The 27,972-nt window shown below is 40.8% G+C and overlaps 1 protein-coding gene across 1 annotated transcript; it reads left to right on the forward strand.

The window, feature by feature from the left end:
• The first annotated feature begins 1,251 nt into the window (after nucleotides 1–1,251).
• apoba (apolipoprotein Ba) lies at nucleotides 1,252–27,226 on the forward strand. Its single transcript, XM_038729654.1, has 29 exons — nucleotides 1,252–1,407; nucleotides 2,192–2,233; nucleotides 2,908–3,020; nucleotides 3,134–3,279; nucleotides 4,371–4,518; nucleotides 4,721–4,867; nucleotides 5,540–5,664; nucleotides 5,743–5,819; nucleotides 5,922–6,378; nucleotides 6,588–6,714; nucleotides 6,830–6,976; nucleotides 7,247–7,458; nucleotides 9,194–9,401; nucleotides 9,480–9,650; nucleotides 9,793–9,996; nucleotides 10,967–11,140; nucleotides 11,245–11,450; nucleotides 11,551–11,733; nucleotides 11,893–12,023; nucleotides 12,428–12,638; nucleotides 12,845–13,017; nucleotides 13,118–13,293; nucleotides 13,644–13,765; nucleotides 13,958–14,331; nucleotides 14,999–22,573; nucleotides 22,679–22,790; nucleotides 25,373–25,405; nucleotides 25,524–25,710; nucleotides 25,820–27,226. The coding sequence occupies exons 1-29, from the start codon at nucleotides 1,350–1,352 to the stop codon at nucleotides 27,002–27,004; spliced, it is 13,224 nt and encodes a 4,407-aa protein (XP_038585582.1). The 5' UTR covers nucleotides 1,252–1,349; the 3' UTR covers nucleotides 27,005–27,226.
• The last annotated feature ends 746 nt before the right edge of the window (nucleotides 27,227–27,972 follow it).

Raw genomic sequence — 27,972 nt, forward strand, 5'->3', positions numbered from 1 at the left:
TCTCAGTTTCTTTTTTAATTATAATTAGATCAATAAGTCATTTATCGGCTGTTATAAACACAGATACCAAAATATCTGCAATAATACTGACACACAGAATTACCACTGCACTACACTACATCCACTACATTTTGAAACAACCTGCCAGAGGAGATCAGGCTTGCAGAGTCAGTTCCCTGTTTTATCTCACTTCTTAAGACACATTGTGTGATGTCTATTTTCATTATTTCACTTATTTGTTTCTTTTTCATTGTTTTTTGTAAAACACTTTGTTTCCTGTATTGAAAAAGCTATTAATGTTATTATTATTATTATGTACTGTACTTTACCCTTATATCTACCCTTTTATCGTTTATTCTATAGGTACTTTAAACTACATTACATTCACCCTGGTTGCACTTTGTGACCTATTCAGTCTGTCATTAAGTCGTCAGAGTAAAACACATGTGCACTTATCAGAAATATAACAGTAGCAAAGTGACTCTGTCCAGGAAAGAAATTACAGCCCAACACTCTCTGCACCTTCACTTAAAAAATTCCTTGACTTAAAAACAACAACAATGTTGAGGCCAGAAACAGGACAGTTTCACCACTGGGCTGTTTGGTCCTAAACTGAAGGTCTTCCAGCAGTCCTCCCTGAAACATACCATAAATTGGAGAGAGGTCCCATTAAAATAGGCTTTAGTTTGCATCCCCAAGAGAAACATCTATGTGCCCATTTTGTCGCAACTGTAACGACACTGATGCTCATTTACTTGGATATAGTGAATCAAAGCATTCATAAGATTTGTTTCATCAGTAGTTTCTCTATAACCACAGTAATGCTAATAATGATTAAATCTAATTATAAGTTGATTATTACAGTACCACAGACTGATTCATACAGAGAATGGTCCAAAAAAGAGAAAATATCCAGCGAGCGGCAGTTGTGTGGATGAAAATGCCTCGTTGATGTCAGAGTTCAGAGGAGAATCAGCAGACTCGTTCCAGATGACAGAAAGGCAAAAGTAACTCTAATAACTCGTTATAACCAAGGTATGCAGAATTTCATCTCTGAACGCACAACACGTCGAACCTTGAATTCAAAGAATTTTAATTAAATACTAAAGTACAGAGAAAAGCAACAAGAACTCCAGTATCTGAGGTCTGGGGACACCTAGAAATCCTCACTAGAAACCGCTATTTACCCACCCATAACCTTCAGTGCTAGTCAGAGTTTGAACTTTGAAACGACCTCACAGGCTTTGCTGTGTCTGCATACCTGTATAAAAGATCTGGGTAGATTTGTTGTTGTATTGGTCAAGACTGAGACGGCTGAAGAACACAGAGGGAACCCTTTTATTTAACCCATGATGGGTTACAGCAAGCTATGTCTGATACTGCTGCTGAGCAGCTACACGGTGGCTCGTAAGTAGTATTCCGTTTTGATTCAAAGTAATTGGATTACTAATTAGTATCGGATAACATAAGGCATTTTTTGTCATGATTTGTCATTTGGTTTTTATTTTGAGGTAGCTACTATACAAAGGCCTATTATTATATTTTGATTGTCATGGAGAAAGCACAAGTGTTAACCATGTGCCTTTCCTACTATAATGAGTCAGTGGCAGAGAAAATGGTCTGTTTTTAGTCCTTTTGAATTTAATGGCTCCTGGATATGACAATATTTGCTCAGTTTGCAGTTTAACAATTATAATTTAACTGCATGTGCAAAGTATCCGCTGGCATTCAAGCAAGTAAGAGAAGTAAGAGAAAAAAAGAACATGAACAAGAGCAGAGGGAAAAAGGGGAAATATGGAGGGAAAGTTAACAAAGAGCCTAAAAAGTCCCACCCTTTCACCCTAACCCTCACAATTCTGCTTACGCTTACTCATAAAAAAAAATGAGGGTGTGACCAGGATTATACACTTATTAAAAGGTTGATACACAAATAATGTATACTTGATGTTTTACTCATTCATTCATTGCAAGTTGCAAAATAGATCAAATCAACGCTTCATTCTAAGGTTTGTAAAATCAGCTCCATGTTATTCCTCAGTGCGTTTTGCTTTAGCTGGTGAAATATACTCTTGCCCTTGCCCTGACAATTAGACAATTTCTTAGAATAATTCTAATAATAATTCTAATCAATATTGTCTATTAACTGTTTATTCATAATGTATGTGATCCTTCACTCTGTTTTGTGTTTCAGAGGAAGGCATTGACAATAATGAACAAACTTCAACATGTCTGTGTAAGTTGCTATCCACACATCAGTTAGGCGACATTCACACTAAATGTCCACTACTTAATCAGCAACAGCTAACAAGCTTTAAAATCCTTGTTTTTGTCATCAGTATTCTGTAGTATTTTAGTAAAAATAAGAATGATGCAAAAAGCTTATATTGTACTTTTGAATGGGTTGATAAGGCTCCTCTGGACTTTGTCAGTTTCTCCAAGAGACTGGATAGTGTGTGTACCTCTAGAAAGAGCTGAGTGTGTATGTGCATAGTAGATAGAAGGGGTTAAGTGGTGGTATGTTACTGCAAACAGACACATTGACCACTTAACAGATCGATGGTGGTTGTGCTAAACTAATAAACACATGACCTGTTTTCTGGAGACAGACCAGGAGCTGATGAACTCTATCTCCATGCTGCTTATGAATGAGTACAATAGCTGCTGTTCACTGCTAGGAATATCATTTTGCTACCTCTAGGCCGGAAGGTCTGCTGCCAAGTAATGCTGTGGAACCTTGACAGTTTACTTATGATTCAGGAGGAACAGAACGATCCTATAGGTTTTATGTAGGAACATGACCTCATCTTTAAAGGCAGTGTTTTGTTGAAATAATTTGCTCAGCACTTTGTACATGACAAAGATCTTAGAGAGTCAACATTACCAAATGATACCATCATCTTATTGCAGTGGCATCCAGATTCAAGGCCCATAAGAAATATGTGTACCAGTACACCACAGAGAGCAGAAATGGTGTGATGGGCACTGCCAACCTGAGGAATGGCCCTAAGGTCTCTTGTCAGGTACGTGACTGTCTGTGTCCCACTTTGTCAGTTCACTCCATAACAGAATGTTCTTATCTGAGCTCCCTCCCTGTCTCTCCATTGACCCTGTGTCTGCTGTCACATATCTTTAGGTAGAGATCGAAGTCCCTATGGCGTGCAGATTAATCATGCACACCAAGGACTGTGCTCTCAGTGAGGTGTCCGTCATGGATCCCCAGGGCCAGCCGGTCTATAGGCAGTCCCCCGGCTCCGAGGCCTTCCGGGCTGCCATGGAAAAGTTAGTGCATCTGATCTGATACACCTGCAATAACATGATGATGTCTTTGTAAATTAAGATGAGAAACGAGTCAGAGTTTTTTGGTGTCTCTGTTGAGCCATGACAAAGCAACATGGTTAAAAAAGAAAAGAAAAGCAAACTTGAAACTCTATACAAGTTCAATCTCAGCCTGAGGCCCTGCAGGGCAGTTTGCTGCTCCAAAACCTAGATTACACGCCATTTGAGGTATTTGCCAGACTTGGAACAAACTGGCTGAGAAGTTTACACTCAAAACATTATATTATCTTTAAATTTGTGCATATCAAATATACCATCTATATTTTGTGACAGTGAAAACAATGTGACACTGTCAAAGGGGTCTCTTGTAGTGATATACCTACAAAGAATTAGCACCTGAATCTGCAGCTTACTGAGCATTTTAGTGAGCCTGTTCAGCTCACAACATTACTGTTTTGGTTCACTCTCACGGCATCATTTTCAGCCGCATCATCCGGCTGCAAAGCTCTTAAAACCCAAGGCTAGAGACCAGTTGGTGAACATAGTGGTGCATTTAGCACATATAATGTTTCCCTCAGCTGTTGGTAGAGGCCAAAAAACAGAGCTAAAAGGAGAATGAATATTGCACTCCAGGTGAACAGAAACACTCCAAATGAATGATAATGTTGCTTCCATAACTGATGGATGTGTAAATAAGCAATTGTTTGCTAACATGTTCGCCATATCAACTTATGGAAGGCCAGGAGGACACTGCACTCTGCAGTAGTCTTGCACAAAAAAATATATAACTTGATAATTAGTGAGCTTTTGAGGTACTGCTAGATAAATTTTTCCAGACAGATCCAGTATAACAAGACCTTTTCAGACCGCCAACAATGGAACTGAATATAAATGATAAATGGATTGAGCATTTCTTGTCTTCTGACCCCTCAAAGCGCTTTACACTACATGTCAACCCATTCACACACATTCACACACTGATAGCAGAGGCTACCATGCAAGGTGCCAACTGCTCATCAGAAACTAATATATTCACACAGACATGTCTGTTTACTGCAAGATATTACTAAGCAGTTTGCCTTTTCTTCATCCAGGAACCCTCTGAAGTTCACTGTGGACGAAGTCACCAGTATCCAACTTTACCCTGAGACAGACGAGCCAGCCAACATCCTCAACATAAAGAGAGGAATCGTATCAGCACTCATGGTGCCGGTCCTGGAGGATGAACAGAACAGCCTCATGGTTAGTATCGTCTCACAATGCAATGCAGTGGCTTGTCTACAAAAGTATCGGGAAAGTACAGCATGGGCCAGTAGATGAACACGCGTTTATAACAGATGTACATTTAATGATCCGCTTGATGATTAATGATGCGCTTACATGTGGCTTTGTCTCCTGTGGTCTAAAGCTAATAGCCAAGAGCTAAATCCCTTCTTTTTTTCAGAGCACAGTGCATGGGCAATGTTTAACAGACTGGACAGAACAGAAGGATATCGCCACAACTCTGACACTGTCCAGAGATCTGTCCGAGTGTGACCACTTCTACAGCAGGGAACTAGCCAATAGCCCCCTAGCCCTGCTGCAAAATCTGGTAAGTACCAGCCCTCTATAGTGCCTCTAGCACTATGCCCTGTGACTGGAAGACTTTAATGCCATTTAATTGTGTGGTAAAGGCAATATGACACTGGGCTACTTTCTCCTATGTACATGGAGGCCAAAGGTCAGGAAACTCGTGACACGTGATCATATACAGTACTTCAGGAGAGGGGGAGGTGGGAAACAACCTCTTGCCAGGGAACAAATATGAAAATATGAAAGAGGTTTAGTTTCTTGCCACTATAATCTCTGCTAACCATTAATGGGAAGCTATTTTTACAAAATCTAAAAGTTGGTTTAGACATTGAAAGCCATAAAATTTGTCAAAAAATGTCATATTGTGCTGTGGTCCAGTTTTTGTTTTGAGGTTTGTCCTGTCTATCATGCACTATAGTCCAGTAAGGCAAGTCCCTAACAATGTTTGTTGTAATGGCAAAACAGTTAACTCAACTATTACTCTACTGATAAATTAAGATTAATACACTGTTATGGCATTTATCTTCTATGTGAAACGAAAAAGAACTGGTTCCATCTGTGTTAACTGCCAATCGTCATACATAACGTGTTTTACACTACGTAAAAACGCTTACATTTTTGTCATTTTGGTGCATAGGCTGCCAGAGCCATTTATGTCACACATACAACCATTGTGTTTTTTTGTTTCCAGCATCGCCCCATGTCCAAGCTGATCAGAAGCACTCAAGATTGTAGCTACCAGTTTGATAACAAGGGAAAGCACATCACAACAGCCATATGCAAAGAAAAACACATCTACTTGCCCTTCTCCCATGAGTAAGCCATCATCTGAGTGCATGTTTGTTTATAGTGCATTGTTTTGCCCCTTGCATCACATTCTAACCTGCCTTGCAGGGACAATGGGATATCATCTGTGGTGACCCAGGAGCTCACCCTTCAAAGCTCCAAAAGGATCAACAACAGAGTATTTGGTGAGTGATTATTTCAAGCAGACCTGCTGTGCCTGGCAGTAATAGTTTAAGTTCACATCTCTTATTGCTAAATGCAAACTTAATGCTAATATGTACGTACAGAGGTGAACCCCAGCCAGAGCAAGACACTCCACTTTGAAGACCCTGATGATAAAGCTCTAGTCCAGACAAAGGACACTGTTCTGAGCACCCTGCGGGACCTTGTGGCTTTGGCAGACACAGATCAGGGTCAGAAGAGGACCAGCCTTTTTCATAAGCTGGTGTCCAGCCTGCGCGTCCTGAGGAACGAGACCCTGAGCCAGACAGTCACTGAGATGCTGGATACATCAGCCTGGCTCACCTGGCAGGCCTTGTTCCAGTGTGGAACCCCAGAGTGCACCAGTGGCATCCTGCAGGTTATCAGGACCACTGATGGGGTGTCACTAGAGGCGGACGCTCTTGTCTATGGGCTGAGTCTACAGGCTAACCCTGATGCTGCACGTGTCCAAGACATGCTCAGCATGGCTCAGTTTAAACAGAGCAGGGCAATCATGTATGCTCTAGCCAACACAGTCAAGAAGTAAGTAAAGTAGGTTTCTTTAAGACCGATAATTATGACACAAGACATAAACGTTAAATGTTTATGTCCTGTTTTGCTTTACTAAAGTTAATGTCTTAGCCAACTTTGTAACTCCTATAGGTGACCACTAAAGGCAAATGTAACTTTTAAACACAGTCTTTATCCAAATTAGATTATCTGATCATACCTTCTCTGTCTCTGGTCCACAGGTTCCATAAAGCAGAGGTTACTCCAGTGGTCAACGATGTGTCAAAGTTCATGGAAACACTCTTAAATGACTGCTCGGGAGAAATCCTTGATTATGACTCTGAAGAGATTCCCTTCCTTGTGCTGAGGGTACCAATTCAAGCATTTCACTTTATATATATGGATTCTGCGATGAGTCAGCTCTTCTGCAATCTGGATCAGGGGGGCAGTGCCCCAAATTATTATTTTTCTTTCTAATCTCCAGGTTGTTGGTGTCATGGGTCAAGCCATGCAAGCAGTCAGCCCCAGCCTGATTTCCTCTATTATGCGGTGTGCTAAGAAAACAGACATTCCACTATCGAACCAAAAGGCAGCTATACAGGCCTTTAGGTTGATGGATATCAATGATGAGGTATAATTATATCACACACACACACACACACACACACAGTAGGGTAATGATGACCACGGCATATTTCATGAGAATTAATTGACAAATCGACTTTTTAACAAACGTACGTACAAAAAGCAAAAAAGAGCACAGAAGACTTGAAATGAGTTACTGAAACTGGAATATTGTGAAAATGTACAGTATGCACATTTTTTTGCAAGCCGTTCTTGCATGAACAAAGCACTGGTTACAACCAGCCAACCCAGTAATTTGCCATTTGGTCGGCAATAGGTCAGAAACGTTCTCATGGAGGTGTACCAGGACGCTCGGAGCCCTGTTGAAAAACGTATCACAGCCTACCTGATTCTGATGAAGAACCCAGACCAAGCCCTGGTTAGAGATGTTGTGAGCAGTTTGGTGAACGTGAGGGAGGAGCAGCTCAAGAGCTTTGTGGTCTCCCATCTGACCAACATACGCAACTCTGATGAGCCACACATGCATCAGTGAGTAATTAGCCAGCAATGATATTAGCTAGTTATTACCTGTCCAATAAATGAGTAGTTTACATACATGTTCATTTTATTTATAGATTCAAATGTCTACTTTTGTGGTAAAATGATGATGCAATTAAATGTACAACATAAATCCCATTACATAAACACAATAGTCCATCAAACTCCAACTCCAGCTGTAACTCCAGGGTGGTGAGAAACTTGGGTGTCATGATTGATGACCAGCTGTCCTTTTCAGACCACGCTGCTGCTATCTCTCAGTCATGCCGCTTTGCTCTATACAACATAAGGAAAATCAGACCCTACCTCACTCAGTATGCCACCCAGCTTCTGGTACAGGCCATGGTTATCTCTTGCCTCAACTATTGAAATGTCCTCCCAGCAGGTCTTCCAGCTTGTGCGGTGAAACCACTAAAAATGGTTCAGAACGTCTGGTTTTTGATCAGCCCAAAAGGACTCACGTGACTCCATTACTCAGTGACCTCCACTGGCTCCCCAATGAAATTCAACTCACTAATGCTGCATACAGAGTGACTACTGCAGTACCTATACTTCATAATACAGGCCTACGTTCCTTCTCGGCCACTATGCTCCTCCAACAAACCCTTCACACAAAGCAATCCCATTCCCGACTGAGAGACAGAGATAGAGAGATCATTGCTTATTAGGCCTACGTGATTCAACATTTCCCTCTCTCACACACACACAGCAGTCCACTACTTACCCCAGATGTCTGTGATATTGCAACAGGGTGTAGGCCTACTCACACTAGGCAATCCGTTAAGTTTCTGTTATACGCACTGGTTGTCCCCGGCACACAGTAGCAAGCATATTATCATTTGTAGCGCTGCTAATTGTAGGATGCATAAAGAAGCCAATAACACTAAACAAATAAGCTGCAGTCAGTACAGAGTAATACAGTAGGCGATAGTTTATTTTCGCAGGTCGCGGTCTCAACCTGTTCGGTCAAAACTGTACGCACGATAGTGGCTGATGGTGGAGAAGTGCAGCCATCCTGTCAATCATGCGATGTGCAGCGTAGTTCATTAGGAAAGTTTATTCATTTAAGTCTGTCTATCTCGTTTAATGTAAATAATTAAAGTAGCCTACTAATTACTATGAAAAATACATTTGTGATTCAAAATAATGATTGTTGATAAATGAATTAGAGACCCCCACAGATGCAAGATTTTACTGCTTCCATGGGAGTTCAGACCCTCCTTATCGGAGATGAGCTCCCACTGGCTCCCACATAACTCGAACCCGGGTTGTAGATCTCGTGCTGTATTTATGCTTGTATGCTGTTCTTCAAATGTAAGTCGCTTTTTATATTAGCCTCCGCCAAATGATATGTAAATGTAATAGTCAACCATCCACCTAGCACCAAACCGCAGACAGACAATGGCACAGACAAAGCTGGAAAAATTCAAACAACTAGCAGCTGAAGAGCCAGATTTTTTCCCTCAGAAGTCAGCAGAGATACAATTGAGTGAATATTGGTATTACATTTATATGTGGCCAGAAAAATTACTAAAAGTTATTCTAATTTTGCTGTGTTTCTGCTTTACATGGGCAATATCTTGCTAACCTATTGACCATAGCAATTTTAAAGGTTGAGAAATTGTTTCAGAAGGTTTTGTCATGTTGTTTCTGACCCTTTCTGTTGTTGTTGTTGTTTTGGAACTGTGCCATCTTAGTAAAACCTTGTTTTTTCTCTTTACTAAAGATTCAGGGAGCACATTGAGTTGGCCTTGAAAGATCAGCTATCACCCACAAACAAGGTGTTTGATGGCATTTCACGCAGCTACAAAATAGACTCTCCATTGGGCTCAATACAGAGCAACATCATCTTCGATTCCACGGACACCTTACCTAAAGAGGTGATGCTGGAGACAACGCTAAAGGTTTTTGACTACAGCTATGACATCTTTGAGGTATGTTTTCAGTTTTGTGATATGTGGTGAAAACACGCTTTGTAAAGATTTTTAAACTCTAAATATCTCCCCTTCAAGGTCGGTGTTGAGGGAACAGGATTTGAACCGACAATTGACGCTCTCTTTGGAGAAAAGGGTTTCTTCCCCGACTCTATCTCCAAAGTCATGTACTGGGCTGGTGACAAAGCCCACATGCTCAGAGAGGTTTTGGCCAGAATCACCCCTGACAGAGAAAGAATGAAGAGACAGGTAAAATGACTTTTGGACACATATTATACATATTTTGCTTGTTTATGCACATCAATAAAACCCTGCCTCTTCAATTGGTATGGAAGCTTCATTGCAAATGAATGGCCAGTAACTAAGACACACACTTTAAAAATCTCTCTAGGTCTCACAGGATCTCCTGAAAGATATCACAAACAGTGTACAGAAGCTCATGGACGAGGTGCGTTTCTCTCCAGCCCCTGAAGCCATAGCCTACCTTCGGCTTCTGGGAAATGAGATAGGCTACATGAAGACCAGCGAAATGAGAAAGATGGTTGAGACTCTATCCATGTACTACCATGTGTTCATCAGGATACTGCCTATGAAGGTAAGGCCTATTGTTTCCTGACAAGAACTTGGCAGGAGAAAAAAAGAAAAACACATGCCTTTTTACACCCACAACAAAAGTGGAATTCATTCCCAAAAATGTCAAGGTACAATGCTTAGTCAAGGTACAAAATTTTAAAAGCCTTTGTTATATTGGCAAAGTGAATAAAAACGAAACCACCGTGTGTATTGACCGTACACCATTCTTCCTCAGGGTCGCGGGTTTATTGAACAAGCCTTTTTACTTTTGTCTGAGAAAACCAAATTATCCATAACGCTGATAGTCTTCCTCTAACACATCTGATTGCTTTGGGTAACCTACTCATAAAAAGATACACTTCATATGTAGCTGGTAAATGATTACACTAACATTAGTTAGTTCTTTGGTTAGGTTAACTAAGCTATCAGCAGCCACATCTCAATGTTATGAGCCATGCTAGCAGCTCTGTGATGCTGTATTTGGGCACAGAGGTGCTTTGAGCGTAATGCTAACGTCAGCATGCTAATATGATTATTTAAGTAGTAGTGTTGTTGTGTTCATATTCTTAGCATAGCATGTCAGCATGCTAACATTTTCAAATTAGCGCTTAGCACAACAGCTGAAGCTGATAGCATTAGTTTTGCAAGCATTTGGTCATAAACCAAAGTACTGGACTTATTAAAATGTTGAACTGATGATGGCATAAGGGATAGTCATCATGAAGTCCATGGGGACCATAAATGTCTTATAAAATATCATAACAATCCATCCAACAGCTGCTGAAATATTAAGTGTTGGAAAGACCAACTGACCCTAGAGAAACGGCGCTAGCTTGGCTGAAATAAAAGAAGTTAACATTAAGTTAGAGCGTTAATGATTAAATAGTATCCCTCAATTTGACAGTGGACTTCCATGATATAATTTAATTGTATGGTAAGATGTCTGACTTAAATGCAAGCGATATTATCACATAACATGTTCTTTCCAAAAGGTCTTTTCTGCATTGACATCTAGCACTGAAAATGAAGTCTTTGCCCACTACATCTTCATGGAGAATGCCTTCTCTCTACCCACTGCCTCTGGCTTCCCTCTGAAGTTCTCACTGGCTGGTGTGTTTGCACCTGGTGCCAAAGGAGGCCTCACTTACTCACCCGCTAACATGATGGTAAATTAGCGTCTCTTCATCTTGTATAATAAAATTAGAATTTGTGTATGTCCGCTGTGCATTACTGTTACTACAGCTATTTTGTTGCATCCATCTCCATGCAGACTGACTTGTCCTTCATGCCTTCAGTTGGGCTAGAATTCATCACCCAAATGGGTGTGCACATACCAGACTATGTGGAGGCTGGGCTTGAGATGCACACTAATATGTACCATGAGAGTTCCCTCAATGCTAAGGTCACCATGAACAGAAACCAGATGAGACTGTCCATCCCTGCTCCTAAGTCAAACACTCAGTTGCTCAGCATTAGGTTAGTGGCATGTGTGTCAAATGATAAAACTCTTGTGCAACTCTCAGTGATTGTTCTCCCTCACTACTTCATAACTCTCCTCTCTCTTTTTGAAATACAGCAACAAGCTGGTGTCAGTCTCCTCTGGTCAAACAAAAATACTGCCATCTCTGGTGGAGGACCGGACTGACTCAACTGACTGCCAGCCCCTATTTAGTGGTCTGAAATTCTGCACTATAGTACGTTACTCCAATGCTTCTTCCACAGAGCAGGCCCCATATTACCCCCTGACGGGAGAAACCAGGTAAGAGTGAGCCACATTAGCAAATCTGACTTGAACCCATTAGAAGGGATGTAAATAGTTACTGTGGTTGATCGATATTTTGATTACTCCTTACTTACTAGATAGTTAGCAGATTTAACCAGAGAGCCAGATTCAATGAAAACTGTGTTGTTTTCTCAGGTTTGCAGTTGAAATCCAGCCCACAGGGGAAGTTTCGGAGTACACTGCCACCATCACAGATGAAACGCTCAGAGAGGGTAAAAAGAGTCGTCATAAAGTAGAGTCTCTGAAGCTAACCCTGAAAGCAGAAGGTACATAAAACAACGTGTGTTTGTGTGTGCATGCATGTAAATGTGTAGCTGTCAGGCCGGTAAGGGGAAGTGTTGGAATATTTTAGCTTTAAGTTAAAATTTGTAAATAAAAAATAAAAATAAATTAAAAATGTAATGCTGCTCTGTCTGCGGTTCATTGTTGTCATGGTGTGGTAGCACTGCTAGTCCCTTCCTTTTCCTCTTTCTCCCGTAAATACTGGTAGATATAAACACCAACCATCAGTGACCACGTGCACACCTGGGCTGAGTTCAGCACAGACAAAACATTTATTTCAATGGAAACGATTGGGGCAATATGGCATTATATGGGCACCTTTCTTAACAGTTGCCACTGTTCCTGGAGATAAATACTGACTAATGAGTTTCATTTCTGCTGTTACTAGGTGATGATTCAACAGAGGCGACTGCATCTCTGAAATATAACCGTAATAAGAACATTCTCACCACTGAAGTTGTCATTCCCAACTATGATGTGGAAGCAGGCATCAAGCTAGCTGTAACTGACAGTGATGCTGAAGGAAAGAAGATGAAAGGTATCACCATTGATGTCACCAACAGGAAGATCCCACAACTGACTATTGTTGGACGTACACGGTACATTGTTCTATAAACATCAGTCCTTCCTCTGAGATATAATGCTGTTTCAGCTGTGCTGTCTGGTTTCTTGAGAGTTCTTGAGAAGAAATAGTCTCAAGAAACCAGGCAGGAAATGAGTGGTTGAAAACCATCACAAGAAATTAAAATAATTAACAAACCTATTTGGCGTCTTAGCAACCTACATTTCCTTGTTTTAAATGTAGACTGGACAAGATGAAGGATGCCATGCTGCAAGTCCAGATGGTCATTCCCTCTCTGAAAACTGAAGCCTCTGTCACTGCAAACCTGAAGAAAGATGAGGTTATGCTCATGGACTTAGAGACAGTCATCAACCTCCCTGAGACATCCTACCAACAAAAAGCTTCCCTCAAATACGGTAACTGTCAGCCATCACTGACATTTTCAACATAGAATACAAATTTAGAACATTAATTAATTTGTATATTTATGAGTGCATTTGGATTTTCTCTTTACAGATAATGACAAGTTTGAACTGGAACTCAAATCGGATTTGTATTCAGAGATTCAGAAACTGATCCCAAATGTAGAGGATCATCACAGGCATCTGCAACAGCTCATTGATCATATGTTGGACCAGAGAGTGACAAAGACTGATATGAAACTGCGTCACATAGTCACCAAAGGAATCGAGGTAGCACTTTGACATTTGACACAATAATTATCACCTTCTTCAAGAAGCTTTTAAGTCCGACTGGTCTTTCTGTTTGTCTGATTTAATATGATACTTCAAAAGTTAATTCACAGGCCATGGACATACAGACTAGTTTTTGGTGTGGATAGCGACACCATGTGGGCATTTTTATTTAATTAGCATTTTATACCTTTTTATACCTAGATTAATGAGGGAGAGTTTAAAGAAGAAAGAATCAAAACCATTGCAGCTGAACGAGAGATATCACATTACATGCATTCTTCTTCTTTGTAAAAAACTGACAAACAAATTCCGAGATTTGTGCAGTCAAATGTAATCTCACCCTGAAGGCAGGTCATATATGGCTGGACAAACTGACAGAACGCCTCCCTTATCTTGCAAACCTGCGAAGTAAGAGGGGCATCTCAGATCTCACACTGCCGGCCCTGCCTGAGAAACTCTTTCTACAGTCGTAAGTGTTTAGTATAAAGTTTAGGAACATCACTTGCTTTCCTATTCACATTACTGGGCATAAACCCTAACTCAATAGTTGTTCTGTCCTCTGATTCCCTATCCATGTAGGGTTTGGTTATATATTATTCAGATGCAAAGTCCAAAGTTGGAACAATATTGGTTATGCTTTTTTGTTTTTTTACCTCGACAGTGACAGCTTGTTTCAATACCAGTTCAACAAGGAAAAGATGTCCATCTCGCTTCCTCTACCACTTGGAGGCAAAAAATCAGAAGAACTGAATATTCCAACCACTCTGTCTATTCCCCTCATAGATTTGCCAGTGATAGGCTTATATATCCCTGCCAAAAACTATCGACTACTATCATTCACTATACCGCCTTCTTTGGATTTCACTGTCCCTCTTCTTGGTCTGGCTGAAGCATCCACCAAGATCAACAGCAACTTCTACAGCTGGGAAGGCTCCATCTCTGGGGGCAACAACACTGTCGATGTCCCCAGCTACATTGTACAGTATAGGGCCATGGCTCAATCACCTTTCAACCTAATGTCATACAAGCTTGAAGGTAAACATTATCCTAAAATGTCAGTTATTAATAGTTAATAAATAATGATGTGGGCTGTTGTTATATTTGCTCAGTAAAAAAGTGGCATGACAGGTAGGGGTGGGAATCACTATACCCACGATACTATATTATCACAATACTTATGTCACGATACAATATTATTGTGATTATAAAAATATTGCGCTATATTCCAATTTATTACCTTTTTTTAACTTCAAATTGTGTCCCCAAAGGAAAACCCTTTTTCTATTGGACTGAAAAAGCAACTGATTTTATTATTATTGTACCAAAAAGTTAAATTCTCATGTACAATTTATATAATAAAAGATCGATACTTGACATCTGTGTATCGATAGAATATTGCCACGGGAAAATATCGCAATACTATGCTGTATCGATTTTTTCCCCCACCCCTAATGACAGGTAAGATTAGGACGGCTTTGTGCATATTTAGTTACTGATAGTTGGTCAAATTTTAGTTATTTGGTGAAATTGAGCTTCTATCTGGAAAGATGGAATCTGGAGCACATGGGTACAGTAAGAGCTTATGGGGTGCAGCAAGTAACATTTTGACATAAAGCATGTGTTAATCAGCGATTATTCTGCATCTTTGCCTGTATTGTTACAGAAACTGATAATGGTATAAATTCTTTCTCTCTGTTCCAAGGAACTGGGATGATGTCAGGAAGAGCTGATGACAATCTCAAGTATCTTCTAAATAGTTCCTTCAGCCACAGCCTCATTGACACAAGCTTCAGTGTCATAGAAACGTTAAGAGTAACAAACAAATTGAATGCAAGAGCCAACTATAAGATTGAAGCCTCTAGTCCAGTGGGACTGCAAGCCTCTCTCTACTACTCTGCTCAGTCAACTTCCACACTAAATTCAGACGAAGTCTCAGGAGATGGCACCGTGGACGGATCGCTTAAATTAGGTTCATTCTACACCAATACCTCATACACCCACAGCTACAACCTACGTCCACTAGATAGAGAAGGAAGAGGAGAGTCCACCCTGCACTTCAACTCGCCATTCATCCAAGTTCACAACATGATCCACGGAGTCTACGCAAAATCTGAGTTGAACATTGTGTCCAAAACTAATGCCCAAAAGGACATCCTCAAGCATGTAGCAGAGCTCAAGTACAAAGATTCACAACTGACCCTAAAGTGCAACGCTGTTGCCACAGCTGTGGGTAAATCACTCAATAACAAAGTTGAGCTTGGTGTGTCCAGCCACATGGCCATCCTCAGACTTGAGTCACAGGCAGATGATGACACAAATAGGGCATACTCACTTATAACAGGATCTCTGGATTCAAATGGGCTTAAGGTAAACTCTGAAGGTTCCCTCACCTTTGACACAGGTCTTCGTGGATTGCACAAAGCTTCTTTTATGGTTGGCAGAATTGGTCTGACCACAAGTGGAACTAACAGCATTCAGTGCAGCACTATCACAGTGGAGAATACATTCAACGGTGCCATAGACCACAATGGAGCAACCCTGGCCTCCAAGACCAAAGCGATGGCGGAAGAGAGCAGAGGAGAGCTGAACATTGAGGGTAAATTCACAGCAATGGAAGCCTCTTTCAATGGTGCCCTCAAGGCCCATGCATACGATGCAACCACAAGAAATAACATGAATATTGTACTGAACCGAAGGGCTCTGACCTTTACTAGCAATACCATGGGAACATTGAAGCAGATCAATACAGAAAATAGCCACACACTGACCCTCACTCTATGGACCCTTGCCCTCCACTCCAAGACTAACAGCTTCATCTGTGAAGACATTTACTACAAGCAAGACACCAAGGTTGATATGAAGCCATTTGTTATGTCGTTAGATATGACAAATGACCTCAAGTTTTATGATATCGGTTTGAACAATGAAGGACACATTAAGCTTGAGCCAATTAAGGTGGATTTAAGTGGAAGTATAAAGGGAGCGTATGGAGAAAAACACAACATTAAACATACCTATGAATTCACCTATGAAGATTTTGCGGGTACAGTGAAATACAGCACGTCCGGAAATGTAATGGAAGCCCAAGTAAATCACAACTGTGAACTTGAGTTTGCTGGACTGTCCTCCAAGTCAAACTGTGAAGCACGGATAAATTCTGAGACTCTACGTTTTGACAGCAACCTTCGCACCTTTGCACTGCCTTTCAGCCTCACTGTTGATTCTCTTGTCAACAGTGATGGAGAAATTAATCTATACGGGAAGCATACCGGACAGCTGTACAGCAAGTTGTTGGTTAAAGCAGAGCCCCTAGCTCTTGCATTCTCACATGACAGCTTGGTATCAACTACAAAAATGCTTCCAAGTGGGGAGTCTTCCGCTAATTTAGACAACAAATTGGATGGCCTCCTGACGCCAAATGACCAATCTCTAACCTGGAAAGTAAAATCTAAAGTGAACAACCACGCTTATAACCAGGACATCAGAACGTACAACGATCCAGAGAAGATTGGATTTGAGTTTTCAGGAGTAATGTTAACGGACATTGTCAGCAAAGTGAGCAAAAATAATAGCTCAATACCAGAAATACAAGAATTCAGTGTGGCTGGTTTCTTCAAGTATGACAAGAACAGTGACTGTCATATAATTGAGATCCCATTCACCAAGAGCTTTCCTGCTGCTTTTGAGCAGCTCAAGAACACACTTGTACAAGCCTTAGAATCGCTTCAACAGTTCATCAACAATTTAGAAATTAATCAGCTAATCACTGACTTTAGAGCCAATTTAGATCGGCTGCCAGTGCAGCTGCGTGACTTAATGCGAGAAATGGACTTGGAGAGCAAAGTGAATCAAGTAAAAGCAAAACTTGATTATTTAATCAATGAATTTGATGTAACAATGGATGACTTGGAGGTTGTGATGAACAGCTTGAGAAAGAACTTGGAAAATACTGTGACGGACATTGCCACCAAAATTAGACACCTCATTCTTACAGTGAAAGACTATGTCAAGGCCGGACACCTTGCTGACAAGATAACAAATGTACTTTCACAGGTTGGAATTAAGCTTCAGGCATTTAATGAGAAGTATGAAATCAAGCAGTCACTCGTCAAAGTACTTGATGCCATCGAGGACGTCATCCGACAGATTGATTTACAGAAGCTCACAGAAAGCAGTGCTGCGTGGCTGCGAGAGCTTGATTCTAAATATGGAATCTTGGAGAAAATAAAAGACAAACTGTCTGAAATTAAACAGGCCATTGAGAACTTTGACGTCAACGTGTTTTTCCAAGATGTGAAGGATTACCTTCTCTCAATTGATTTTGCGATGTATGTTGAGCAGCTATCATATAAAATACCCTCTTCAGAGATAGCAAAAGTGATTGAATCTATGAATGATGTAATTGTTAACTGGATTGACGAATATGAAATCCCCAACAAATTCAATGCAGTGTACTTTTACAGTAGGGATCTTCTTTTACAATATGAACTTGATGATAAAATTAAAGAATTAATGGATCAGGCAGTGATTCTTATCGAGAAATTAAAAATTGAAGAGACAGTGCAGTCAATGGTAGATGCTCTGAAATCTATCAACTTTGAATTTGTTTATGATAAGATTATGCATTTCCTGTACAATGTGACAAGCCAGCTCAGAGCAATTGACTTTAAGAAAAGCATTGATGAACTTAATGAACACATTTCTTCAATGCTTAAGTCAATGATGAACTTTGACTACAGTGCATTTGTTGATGAAACCAACAAGAGGATTATTGAACTAACAAACTATATCAACAAGCAGATTAAAACATATGAGATTGTACAAAAAATTGAGGCCGTAAGGGCATTTTTCAGAGAGATCCAAAGTTCCATCTTCACATATCTGGATGAACTCAATAACACAAAGGTGGCTGACGCTCTAAAGAACCTAAAAAATGTGATTGACACCACATTTTACAATGACATTAAGCTAAAAGTCCAGGATATCCTTGAGGACATGAGACAAAGGATCCTTGACATGGATATCAGGGAGGAAATGTACACTTACCTCCAAAGAGCAAGTCAATCCTACAGCAACATGGTCGCCTACATTTCTGCGCAGTTCAACCAACTGATAGAAAAGATCAGAGAAGTGGTGAAGGAAGAGAAACTCACCCGGATGAAGCAATCTATAGATGGAGTTCTGGGTGCACTGAAAAGAGCTGAGCTTGAAGTTCCCACTTTTACTGTACCTCTCACTGATATTGTCATTCCTGCATTTACAATTAACCTGAACAAACTGCAGGAGATCAAAATCCCAGCTCAAATTTCAGTCCCTGAGTTCTCCATCCTTAACTCCTACACAGTTCCTGCCTTTACCATAGACTTTGATGAGATCAAAGCAAATATAGTTGCGATCATAGACAACATCAGAGAATTTGAGATCCAAATGACTGACCCTGAAGAAATATTTGGTGACCTGAAAGTTCTCTACCTGTCTGAACTACCAGATCTCACCTTACCGGAAATAACTCTTTCAGAAATAAAATTTCCAACCATCAACATCCCCAAATTAAATCTAAACAACTTTGAAATCACAATGCTTCCAATTCCAGAGATCAAATTGCCTGAGGTTGCCAGTGACATTTGTATTCCAGTTTTTGGCAAACTCCATGGAGAATTTAGACTAAACTCCCCACACTACACACTTGTAACTACAGGGAAGATTGAGAACTCAACGTCCAATCAAAAAACCCAGCAGTTTACAGCCACTATTACTTCTCATGCCAAATCACCCATTGAGCCCCTTGAATACACCTTTGAAGCCACTGCTCAGTTGGAGTCTCCCAGAATGAAGAAGTTGCTATTCACAGAAACAGTGAAAGCTACACATATGGCCTTTTCCATTGATCATGAAGGGTCCTTGACACTCACTGGCTCATCTGCTGAGGCCTCTGCTAAGACTACTTCCAAGGCCACAACCCAGATGTACACAGCAGACTTGGCCAATAATATCTCACTTACATTAAAGAGTGGAATCTTTGCAGCCATAGACACAACCTACAACCACAACTTGGACATCCCGTCAATTGAAACTTCAAGTCAGGCATCAATGAAACAGAATATGGCAGCCACAATGGAATCTGGCAGAATTACTGTGACCAATGAAATTACTGGTAATGGAAAGTGGTCCATTGAAGACTACTCTGATGAAGGTACACACAAAAGCGAGGCGGAATTTAACATCAATTTTAACACCGCCAATTTACGTTTTGTAGGAGCAACAGAGTGCAAGGCTTTGAAATCGAAGCAAGCACTGAATGCTGAATCAGTGATCTTAAGCCATATCATTGTTGAAGCGAGGTGTGAAACTGAAGTTCAATCTGTCAAGAAGAGTGTTGTGGTTTTAAATGGAGAGGCTCACATTGGGGACTTGAAAGTTGTGCTGACAGCCTCTCATGAGACTGAATTCACTGGAAGTTTGACTGGATCCATGGACAACTCATTGGAATTCATGGCCCATCCATTTGAAATTGTACTCGATGTTAAGAATAAAGTAAACTCAAAGATTTTCTTCCCCCTTAAACTCACTGGTAAAGTGGATCTCCAGCATGATTTTGGTGTCATACTAAACCCTGAGAAGCAGCGTGCTTGTTGGTTTGCTTTGGCAAGATTCAACCAGTACAAGTATAATCATAACTTCACAGCAGAAAACAATGAAATGAACATTTTCTTTCACTCATTGGCTAATGGAGAGGCTAATCTGGACTTTTTGACCGTTCCTCTCTCTATCCCAGAGATAACAGTACCTTATTTCGAGATTAAAACCCCCGAGGTTAGAGACCTCTCTCTGTGGGAAGAAGCTGGATTCAAAATGTTGCTTACCACTCCTCAACAGTCATTTGATGTGAACCTGAAGCTTAATTACTACAAGAACCCTGACACACACAGCTTTGAATTACATCTTGAACCAATCTACAGTGCAATCAGTGACAATGCCAACATCATCAACGCTCAATTTGAACAATATAGAGACAAAGTAGTTGCACTTCTAAAAGATTCGTACAACAAAGCAAAATCGCAGTATATCAAACACAAAATTGACACTTCTAGCCTGCCTCCTAGAATTTTCACTGTCCCTGGATACAAAATCCCAATATTAAATATTAAGGTTTCCGCTTTCAGGGCTGAGATGCCGGCTTTTAGCTACTTTGTTCCCAAGGAGGTCAGTACACCAAGCTTCAAAGTTCCAGCACTGGGCTTCTCTGTGCCATCCTATACCCTTGTGCTACCATCTTTTGAGTTACCTGCCATCCATGTTCCACAAACTTTAAGTGAAATAACGCTGCCCACTTTTACACTACCAGGCATTCAGAACAACATTGTGATCCCAGCCATGGGTAACATAACCTGTGACTTCTCCTTCAAATCCCCTTTGATTACCTTAAGTGCTAACATTGGGCTTTTCAACCAGTCTGACGTTGTTGCTCGGTTCGGTGCATCCTCAACATCTGTGTTTGACACTTTGAACGGAAAAATTGATGGCACCACCAGTTTAACAAGGAAGAGAGGAATAAAACTGGCCACCACTGTGTCCCTGGAGCATGACAATGTGGAAGCAAACCATGAATGTGCGATCAGTCTCACCAAAAGGAGCATGGAAGCTTCTCTAGTCAACACTGCAAAAATCAATCTACCCTTCCTCAATCTAGAATTTGATCAGGAACTCACTGGAAATACCAAGACCAAGCCAAATGTTGCTTCCAAGAAAAAAATTAAATACATGTTTAACTTTCCTCTGATTCAGTCCATAGGCAAAGGAAACCTTGATATGAATTGGTCACTGGAAGCACTCTCTTCCTATGTATCACTGGAGACCTCAACCCAAGGGAAGTCAGACATAACGATAATGGATAGTTGTAACTTTGCTGGAGATCTAGAAAATGAGGCCAGTTTCTATCTTAATGCCAATGGCCTGCGTTCAACTGCCAGGACTGTCTTGAACACAAACATTGACAAACAAGGTAAACAAAAACGAAGTTCAAACAATAACATCTTCCAGTTTGACTTGAATAATAACTTGGCTCTCGATCTTTATTTACGGCGTATGTTTGCAACAGTTGATTACACAAGCAATAACAATGCAGATTTTGCATCTTTCAACACAAATGGAAAACACATTGTTAAAGGAGAACTAGAGTTTGTTCCTTTGACTACCTTCAAGACTACAGTGAACATTGATGCAAGTCAGCCAAGTAGTTTGGGTCATGCTGGACTAGTTCAGAGCTTCAGCCTTGCCATCAGCTCGGAGAAACAGTCTTTCATCTGGAGTGGTGAGAACCAGCTAGCATCTCTCATCCAAACTTGTGATTTACTCTTGTCCAATGATGAATCTGAAGTGCGCATGGACCTGACTGGATCAGTGGAAGGCCACCTAGCTTTCGTGAAGTCAATTAAGCTTCCTGTATATCAGAAGACCCTCTGGGATGTGCTCAAGTTTAATCAGGTCACAAAAATGGACGACTTACAATCCTTTAACATCTCTTCCAGCATTGTATACACAAAGACCATGGATGGCCAGGAGTATATGATACCATCTAAACTTTTTGAAAACGGCGTAACTTTTAGCATCCCTGAGATTAGCATTGCTGTGCCTTCTTGGGTAAAAGAAATTCCATACTCAATAAGGAACATAGACATGCAATTTGAAAACTCTGATGTCCCTGATCATCTTACATTCCCCCCTGTAATATCAGTTCCAGCCTTTGATATGCCATTTACTAACTTGCACGTGGAACCCTTTACAATTGATCCTAAGAATCTTAACATCCCTAAGGTAATCACCACCACAGCCTTTGATATCATGCTGCCTGGCTTGCCAATAATGTCAGTGCCCAGTTACGATGTTAAAACAGAGTATCTACAGGGGAAAATGTCATTCCTTTCATTCAAGATGCCACAATATATAATCACAGTCTCATCTTTCACGCTACCAAAATCCTTCACCATTGGAGAGCACACCATCGGCATAAATGAAATTGCAAGCCAGATTTCAAACTTTGAACTCCCAGCTGTCGTCATTCCAGAGCAGAAAATTGAAATCCCTGAAATTGCCCTACATCTGCCTTCAAGTGTGTATATCCCAGCTTTTGGAGCCCTCAGTGCCAATCTGACAGTTTCCTCCCCTATTTACAATGTGTCAACAACTACCAGCCTTAAGAAAAGGGACTCTAGCTTTGTGACTTCACTGAATTCTGTCTGCACTTCTACAATGATCTTCTTGGAATATGACCTCATTGGTAAGACTGGCACACTACATTCTTTGATCCGACTATTTTGCATAAATTGCCAGATCTAAGACATTGCAATATATATAATATTTTATTTTGCTTATGTCCCCCCAGCCAGTACAACCATTGGATTTGATAATGGAGTAATCATTATAAATGGGAAGTGCAACTTGATTCACAATGACATAAATGTCGACTGGCAACATAATTTGGCACAAAACCTCAGGTAAGTGTGTAGAATGCATGAGTGTTGTCACAATACTGGAATCTCTAACTTTGATTTAATACCTTGAAAAATATTTTGTTCGATACCATTTTTGATACGACGGGAGAAAGTTGACATTGATTAATTAATATAATTAGCCTACTGAATTCATCATTCATTCATCAACATATATTGGTAAGTAAAGTTAATAGTACTGTGTGTTAAGCAGTACAGCATCAGTTAGGCAAGGATTGTACTTTCCGAGGGTACGAGGGTCCACGTGATGAAAAAATCGTCATCAGAGGGGGCACGCGTAGGGTCTGTGCAGATGCCTGCGTGACTCTCGTTTTTTGTGACCGCGCGCCAGGTCTGCTTGGCGAATAGCGCTACCAGGGCACCAACCGATCTATTGTGTAACCAGCTGACTGCAGAAAGTAGTGTAAACAGAAGTGTCCACTCCCGAGTAAATTCGAGGCTGAGATTTTAATTTACCTCTGACCTTAGTCAAAATATTTCCTATCAATTGAAACTCTGCTGTCAAGTCTGATAGCTCTGAGGGCTTAGATTAGCTTAGTTTTGAGAATTGTAAATGTCTGTTAAGCAAACAGGACAACTATTTTATCAACAACAATTTACTGGGACGTCTAATTTAATACTTTAGTGGTGTTGAAAGGGGAGACATCTTCCAGGTTCTTTATAGGGGAAGGCGTGTCGGTCCTGCAGGTCCTTGCTTTTCCATTAGCACCACGCTGTAACGTCACTTTTATATGGAGTGAGTTCAATCAGAAAACGTTTTGCACATGTTTCCTTGAAACGTTGCGCAACATTTCAAAACGGGCGTCGAGGTACGTTTTCTGCCGTTTGGTGGGCGTGTCACAGGTGTTACTCAATCAGGGGCGAGTTCAATCTCAAAGCGTTTTACACCGGTTTGCAACGTTTTCAGATTGAACGGCATGTTTCCCTGAAACTTTGCGCAACGTTCTGCAACGGGCTTCGAGGTATGTTTGCTCCTGTTTGGTGGGCGTGTCTCAGGTGTTACCCAATCAGCTGTGTAAAGTTTGTAAAAATAACAGTGTTAAAAAGGCAGGAAAATGCAGTGCGCTTGCGTACACAACAGGGTGTTCAGGGGAACACCGTTTCCGTTGAAAAAAACGTTTCGATACGTTTTGTCTGCGCTGAACTCGTCCCAGGTGCGACAAGAGTGTAAACACAGCAGTGTAAAAAAGGCAGTAAAAATCTGTGTGCTTGCGTTGCCTACACAACGGGGTGTTCAATGCGTTTATAAAACTGTTTATGTTGAAATAAACGTTTTGCTGCGTTTCTTCGGCGCTGAACTCAGCCCATGGCCTTGCTTGTATCCTTTACCAGCGTCCAATCACAAGTGACGAGTACTAGCCAATTACAGCCCAGTAGGGCGGCACGAGCGAATGAGACGAGAAGAAAGCGCTGTGAGTGACAGGAGGCGGGGCTGTGTGGGCACTGCAGCGTTGTGTGTATCAGGGGTGAGTTCAATCTCAAAACGTTTTGCACCGGTTTGCAACGTTTTCAGATTCAACGACATGTTTCCTTGCAACGTTGCGCAATGAGCTTCGAGGTATGGGGCCTTTCTCATTTCCCAAATTTCCACCTCCTCGAGCATTTTAGTCCATCCCACCCAAGATGCGAGCTCGAGGAGTCGAGGAGGAGACGCGAGGAGAGAGGAGTCGAGGAAACACGCATTTAACGAAATGAGATGTCCTTTCCTCTGACCCGTCATTTTAAAGCTACGTCCATTAAATCTGACCTGTTGCATCATCTGTCCACTGTTAGAGCTGTGATCTCTGTCAGAGCAGCAGAGCAGCTTTTGGCACTAAAGGCTACAGATCATTTCTTCACAATCCAGAAACATGTCTGTTAACATTAGAACATGTAGAAACATCTCGAGGTTCCAATAAACATTATCTGTGGAAAACAGTCAGATTACAGCAGCCTGATCATTCACTGTACTACACAGTAGGCCAACCACTTTTTTGCGGTGCGCCTTTTGTCTGTAAACAGGAGATCATTTCAACCCTCGGCTGCTGTCAGTCATTTAAACGTTTCCATCCGTGCAGTAATGTCACAGCAAATATCACGAGACAAAACAGAAAAAACCTGCAGTAATAAACTTGACAGGACAGAGAGAGGAAACAGAATTAAACTTTCAGCTTCTATAATCCTTTTGGTTAAAGGATTTAACTGTGTTATCTGATTCCAACCCTTCCTGATCTTTTCCTTTTTTTGGTATCAGTGTAATAGTTGATTCATTCACGTGTGGGGAAGATCTCCATTATCAAATGCCTGCCAAAACATTTTATTTAAGTAGGGAACCAGAAGATAGCTGATCTTTTAGATCCATTTCTAAACCCATCCGGCCCTGGGGTTTGTCCATTTTTCAAAGATTTCATTGTTTCTGTAATTTCCCCACGTTATCTCTGCTCCCACATGCTCAGTTTTGTCTTAAAAGGGTAGGAGATCTGCTTAGTGTTGTTACAAGTTAAGGTATTTTGCTCTTTAAGATGATGTCCTTGGTTAAGCAAAATAAATTGACTTACCCTAAAATAAATATGACATTTTTCCCTCAGGATGAAGCGCCAAACCTCTTTGGTTGATTCGATGTAAGTTCTTTTACTCAAAGGATGATTTTCTGCTTATGTTAACAATTTTCAAAAAAGTTCTCGCTAAGGGGGTTCAACAGAAAATACATCTGCTAACAACCTTTTCTCTGTTTTAAAGGGAGTCTCATCATACTCTCAATGTTGACATCACCAGCCGAACATTTGATAATATGAGCTTCCGCTTTGCTTCCCGCAAAGATGGCATCTCTGCATCAGTGTCTTCTCCGTCCTCCGGTTTCCTGGGATTGCATTTTCAGCGCAGGTCTCCATCACAGTTGTATGGGAAACTGTTCAGTCGCTACCTGGTGAGACACACTCTTCTCTTTATTTGTAGATCATCTACAGATGGATTTATACTCTGAATTACAACTTGACACTGCTATTATTCTAATCAATTTCTTTCCTCAAATTCAGTCTACTCCTGAAAAGGATACTGATGTTTTCACTGGCAAAGCCACACTGAGAAACTCTCAGAAGTTAATCTTACAGACGTCATGGAATTGGGAGTTCCTCCATGATGTGATTGAGGGGACCAAGGACAGGATTCCTGCTATGACCAATGCTCTACTCAAGTTCATTAACAAGTATCACACCGCCCACTTTGGCTTTGATCTCAACCGTGGCGGCACGAAGCTGAAAAACACAGTTTCCAATATCATAGAGAGAGTCTATTATGAGGTTCCTTTGTCTTTCGACACGCTGCAGAATTCAATTGAACACCTCAGCGATCAAGGAAAAGATGTGTACAGGAAGGCTTCAGACGCCTTGATGTCCACGAGTGTGCAGGATGTTATAAACACGTTAGCTCATAAGGCTAGACAAATCTTGAAACAAAGTAAAGAAAAGATTTATATCTTGCTAGATGCAGTTAAAAAGTTCTTGAGTGACACAAAGTATACAGTGCCCGGATCTGAAGAGAAGCTTTCGAGCATGGAGATGTTCCAGCGAGCTCGTCGGACTGTATCAAGAGCCACTGACAGAGCGATCCAAAGGTTTACTAGCCTCATGGAGAAGATTTCTATATACATCAGGGAAATAGAGTTTACCATACCTGGAATTGATGTCGTTGTTAATGGAAATGAGATCATGGATAAAGTCACGTCTTCTACGAGATCTGTATATGATCAGCTAAGACATTCAGTGCACAGGGGGTATGATTTGCTTCTCAAGACAGTTAATGATCTCTTCCAGGTGATTGCTGAAAAAGGTGAGAATTTCTTCAGCTACCTAAAAGATGAAAACATGAAAATATCTTCTCAAGTTGATACTATCCATGCTGAGGTTCTGCAGTCTTTCAAACAGCATGTTCAGGAGGCAAAGAGATGTGTGGCTGAGTATAAAGACTTTACCAAACTGAAGATTCAAGGGGCTTATAATAATTTAAGTAGAGAGCATGTAAATAACAGTACCAAAGAGTTTATCGGTATTTTGCAATCACATCTCTACGGAGGACTCAATGAAAGCGTAAGTCTAATGAAAAGGACATCCCAAAGCACAGCACCATACATTAGAGTGAGCAAGAATAAGATGGACATTGAAATTCCTTTACCCTTCCTTTGGAGGTCTTTCAGTGAATGGCCGACACAGTCCAGGCAGTGAATCATGCCTGTCCTGATAAAGTGGTTTCATTATGGCTGACTGAATTATGTTTAAATGCCCAAAAAAAGTGTTTTAAGGTCTTTTAACTCACATAAAATACAGAAGCTTTTCTTCTGTGAGATTTCTATGAATTTGATGATTTATAAAATTATGACCTACTAATGTTTTGCATGTAAGTTGCTGTTTGATGATGGTGTCCAATTAAACAATACTGAAAACAGATGTTTGTGTTTTTAATACGGTCTCAACATTTACTTAGCAAAGGGAGACATTTGTCTTAAAGAAAGTGGTGACAGGTTTAGTGCCTAACCAAACTGTGACAGTTTCACAACGTTAAACGTGTTTCATACAGACGCTCAAGTGTATGCAGACAAAGCAGCATCTGTATTTGACGGCCTGGGATGAGAACATGTTGCTTCTGCCTAGCTTTACCACAAATCATCGTTAGACCAGTCTCAATGTGCCCCCTAAGCCCTGAACCCTCACAAATTTATATGACGTCACCTGCAAGGGCTCAAAATGCTATAAATAGGAATGAGACAGCACTTTGCGACATAATCATGTTACCTTGATGAAATTGAAATATGTAGCGCACTAAGTGGGTTTTGAACTTTTTATGTTATGTTATTTACTATCTTTGTGGCAAAGGCAGTTAAGGGGCCGACTGCTTGATTTATATGTCTTGCAGGTTCTTGCCCTACAGAGTGGTTATCAATAATCATCATGCCATCATAGAACAAACATCACACAGTTATGGCTATATAAGCCATCAGTGTTAATGTCAGGGTTGGTTGCTCCATCCATGCTTGTTGTTTACTGTTCTTCTTCTTTCTTCTCTTTTGGCGGGTTTTCTGGGATTTTTCTCTCGCTTCCGGGCATCCCTGGTTACTCCCGTGTTTCACATCACAACGCTATGAACTGTGGGCAATTCCCTCAGGCAAAGTCTGCAAAAATGCAGACTTAAGAAA

This window comes from Micropterus salmoides, unplaced genomic scaffold (genome assembly GCF_014851395.1).
Source record: "Micropterus salmoides isolate LMB-PRFRI ecotype aquatic unplaced genomic scaffold, ASM1485139v1 Ms_hic_scaffold_19, whole genome shotgun sequence".
Classification (NCBI taxonomy): Eukaryota; Metazoa; Chordata; class Actinopteri; order Centrarchiformes; family Centrarchidae; genus Micropterus; species Micropterus salmoides.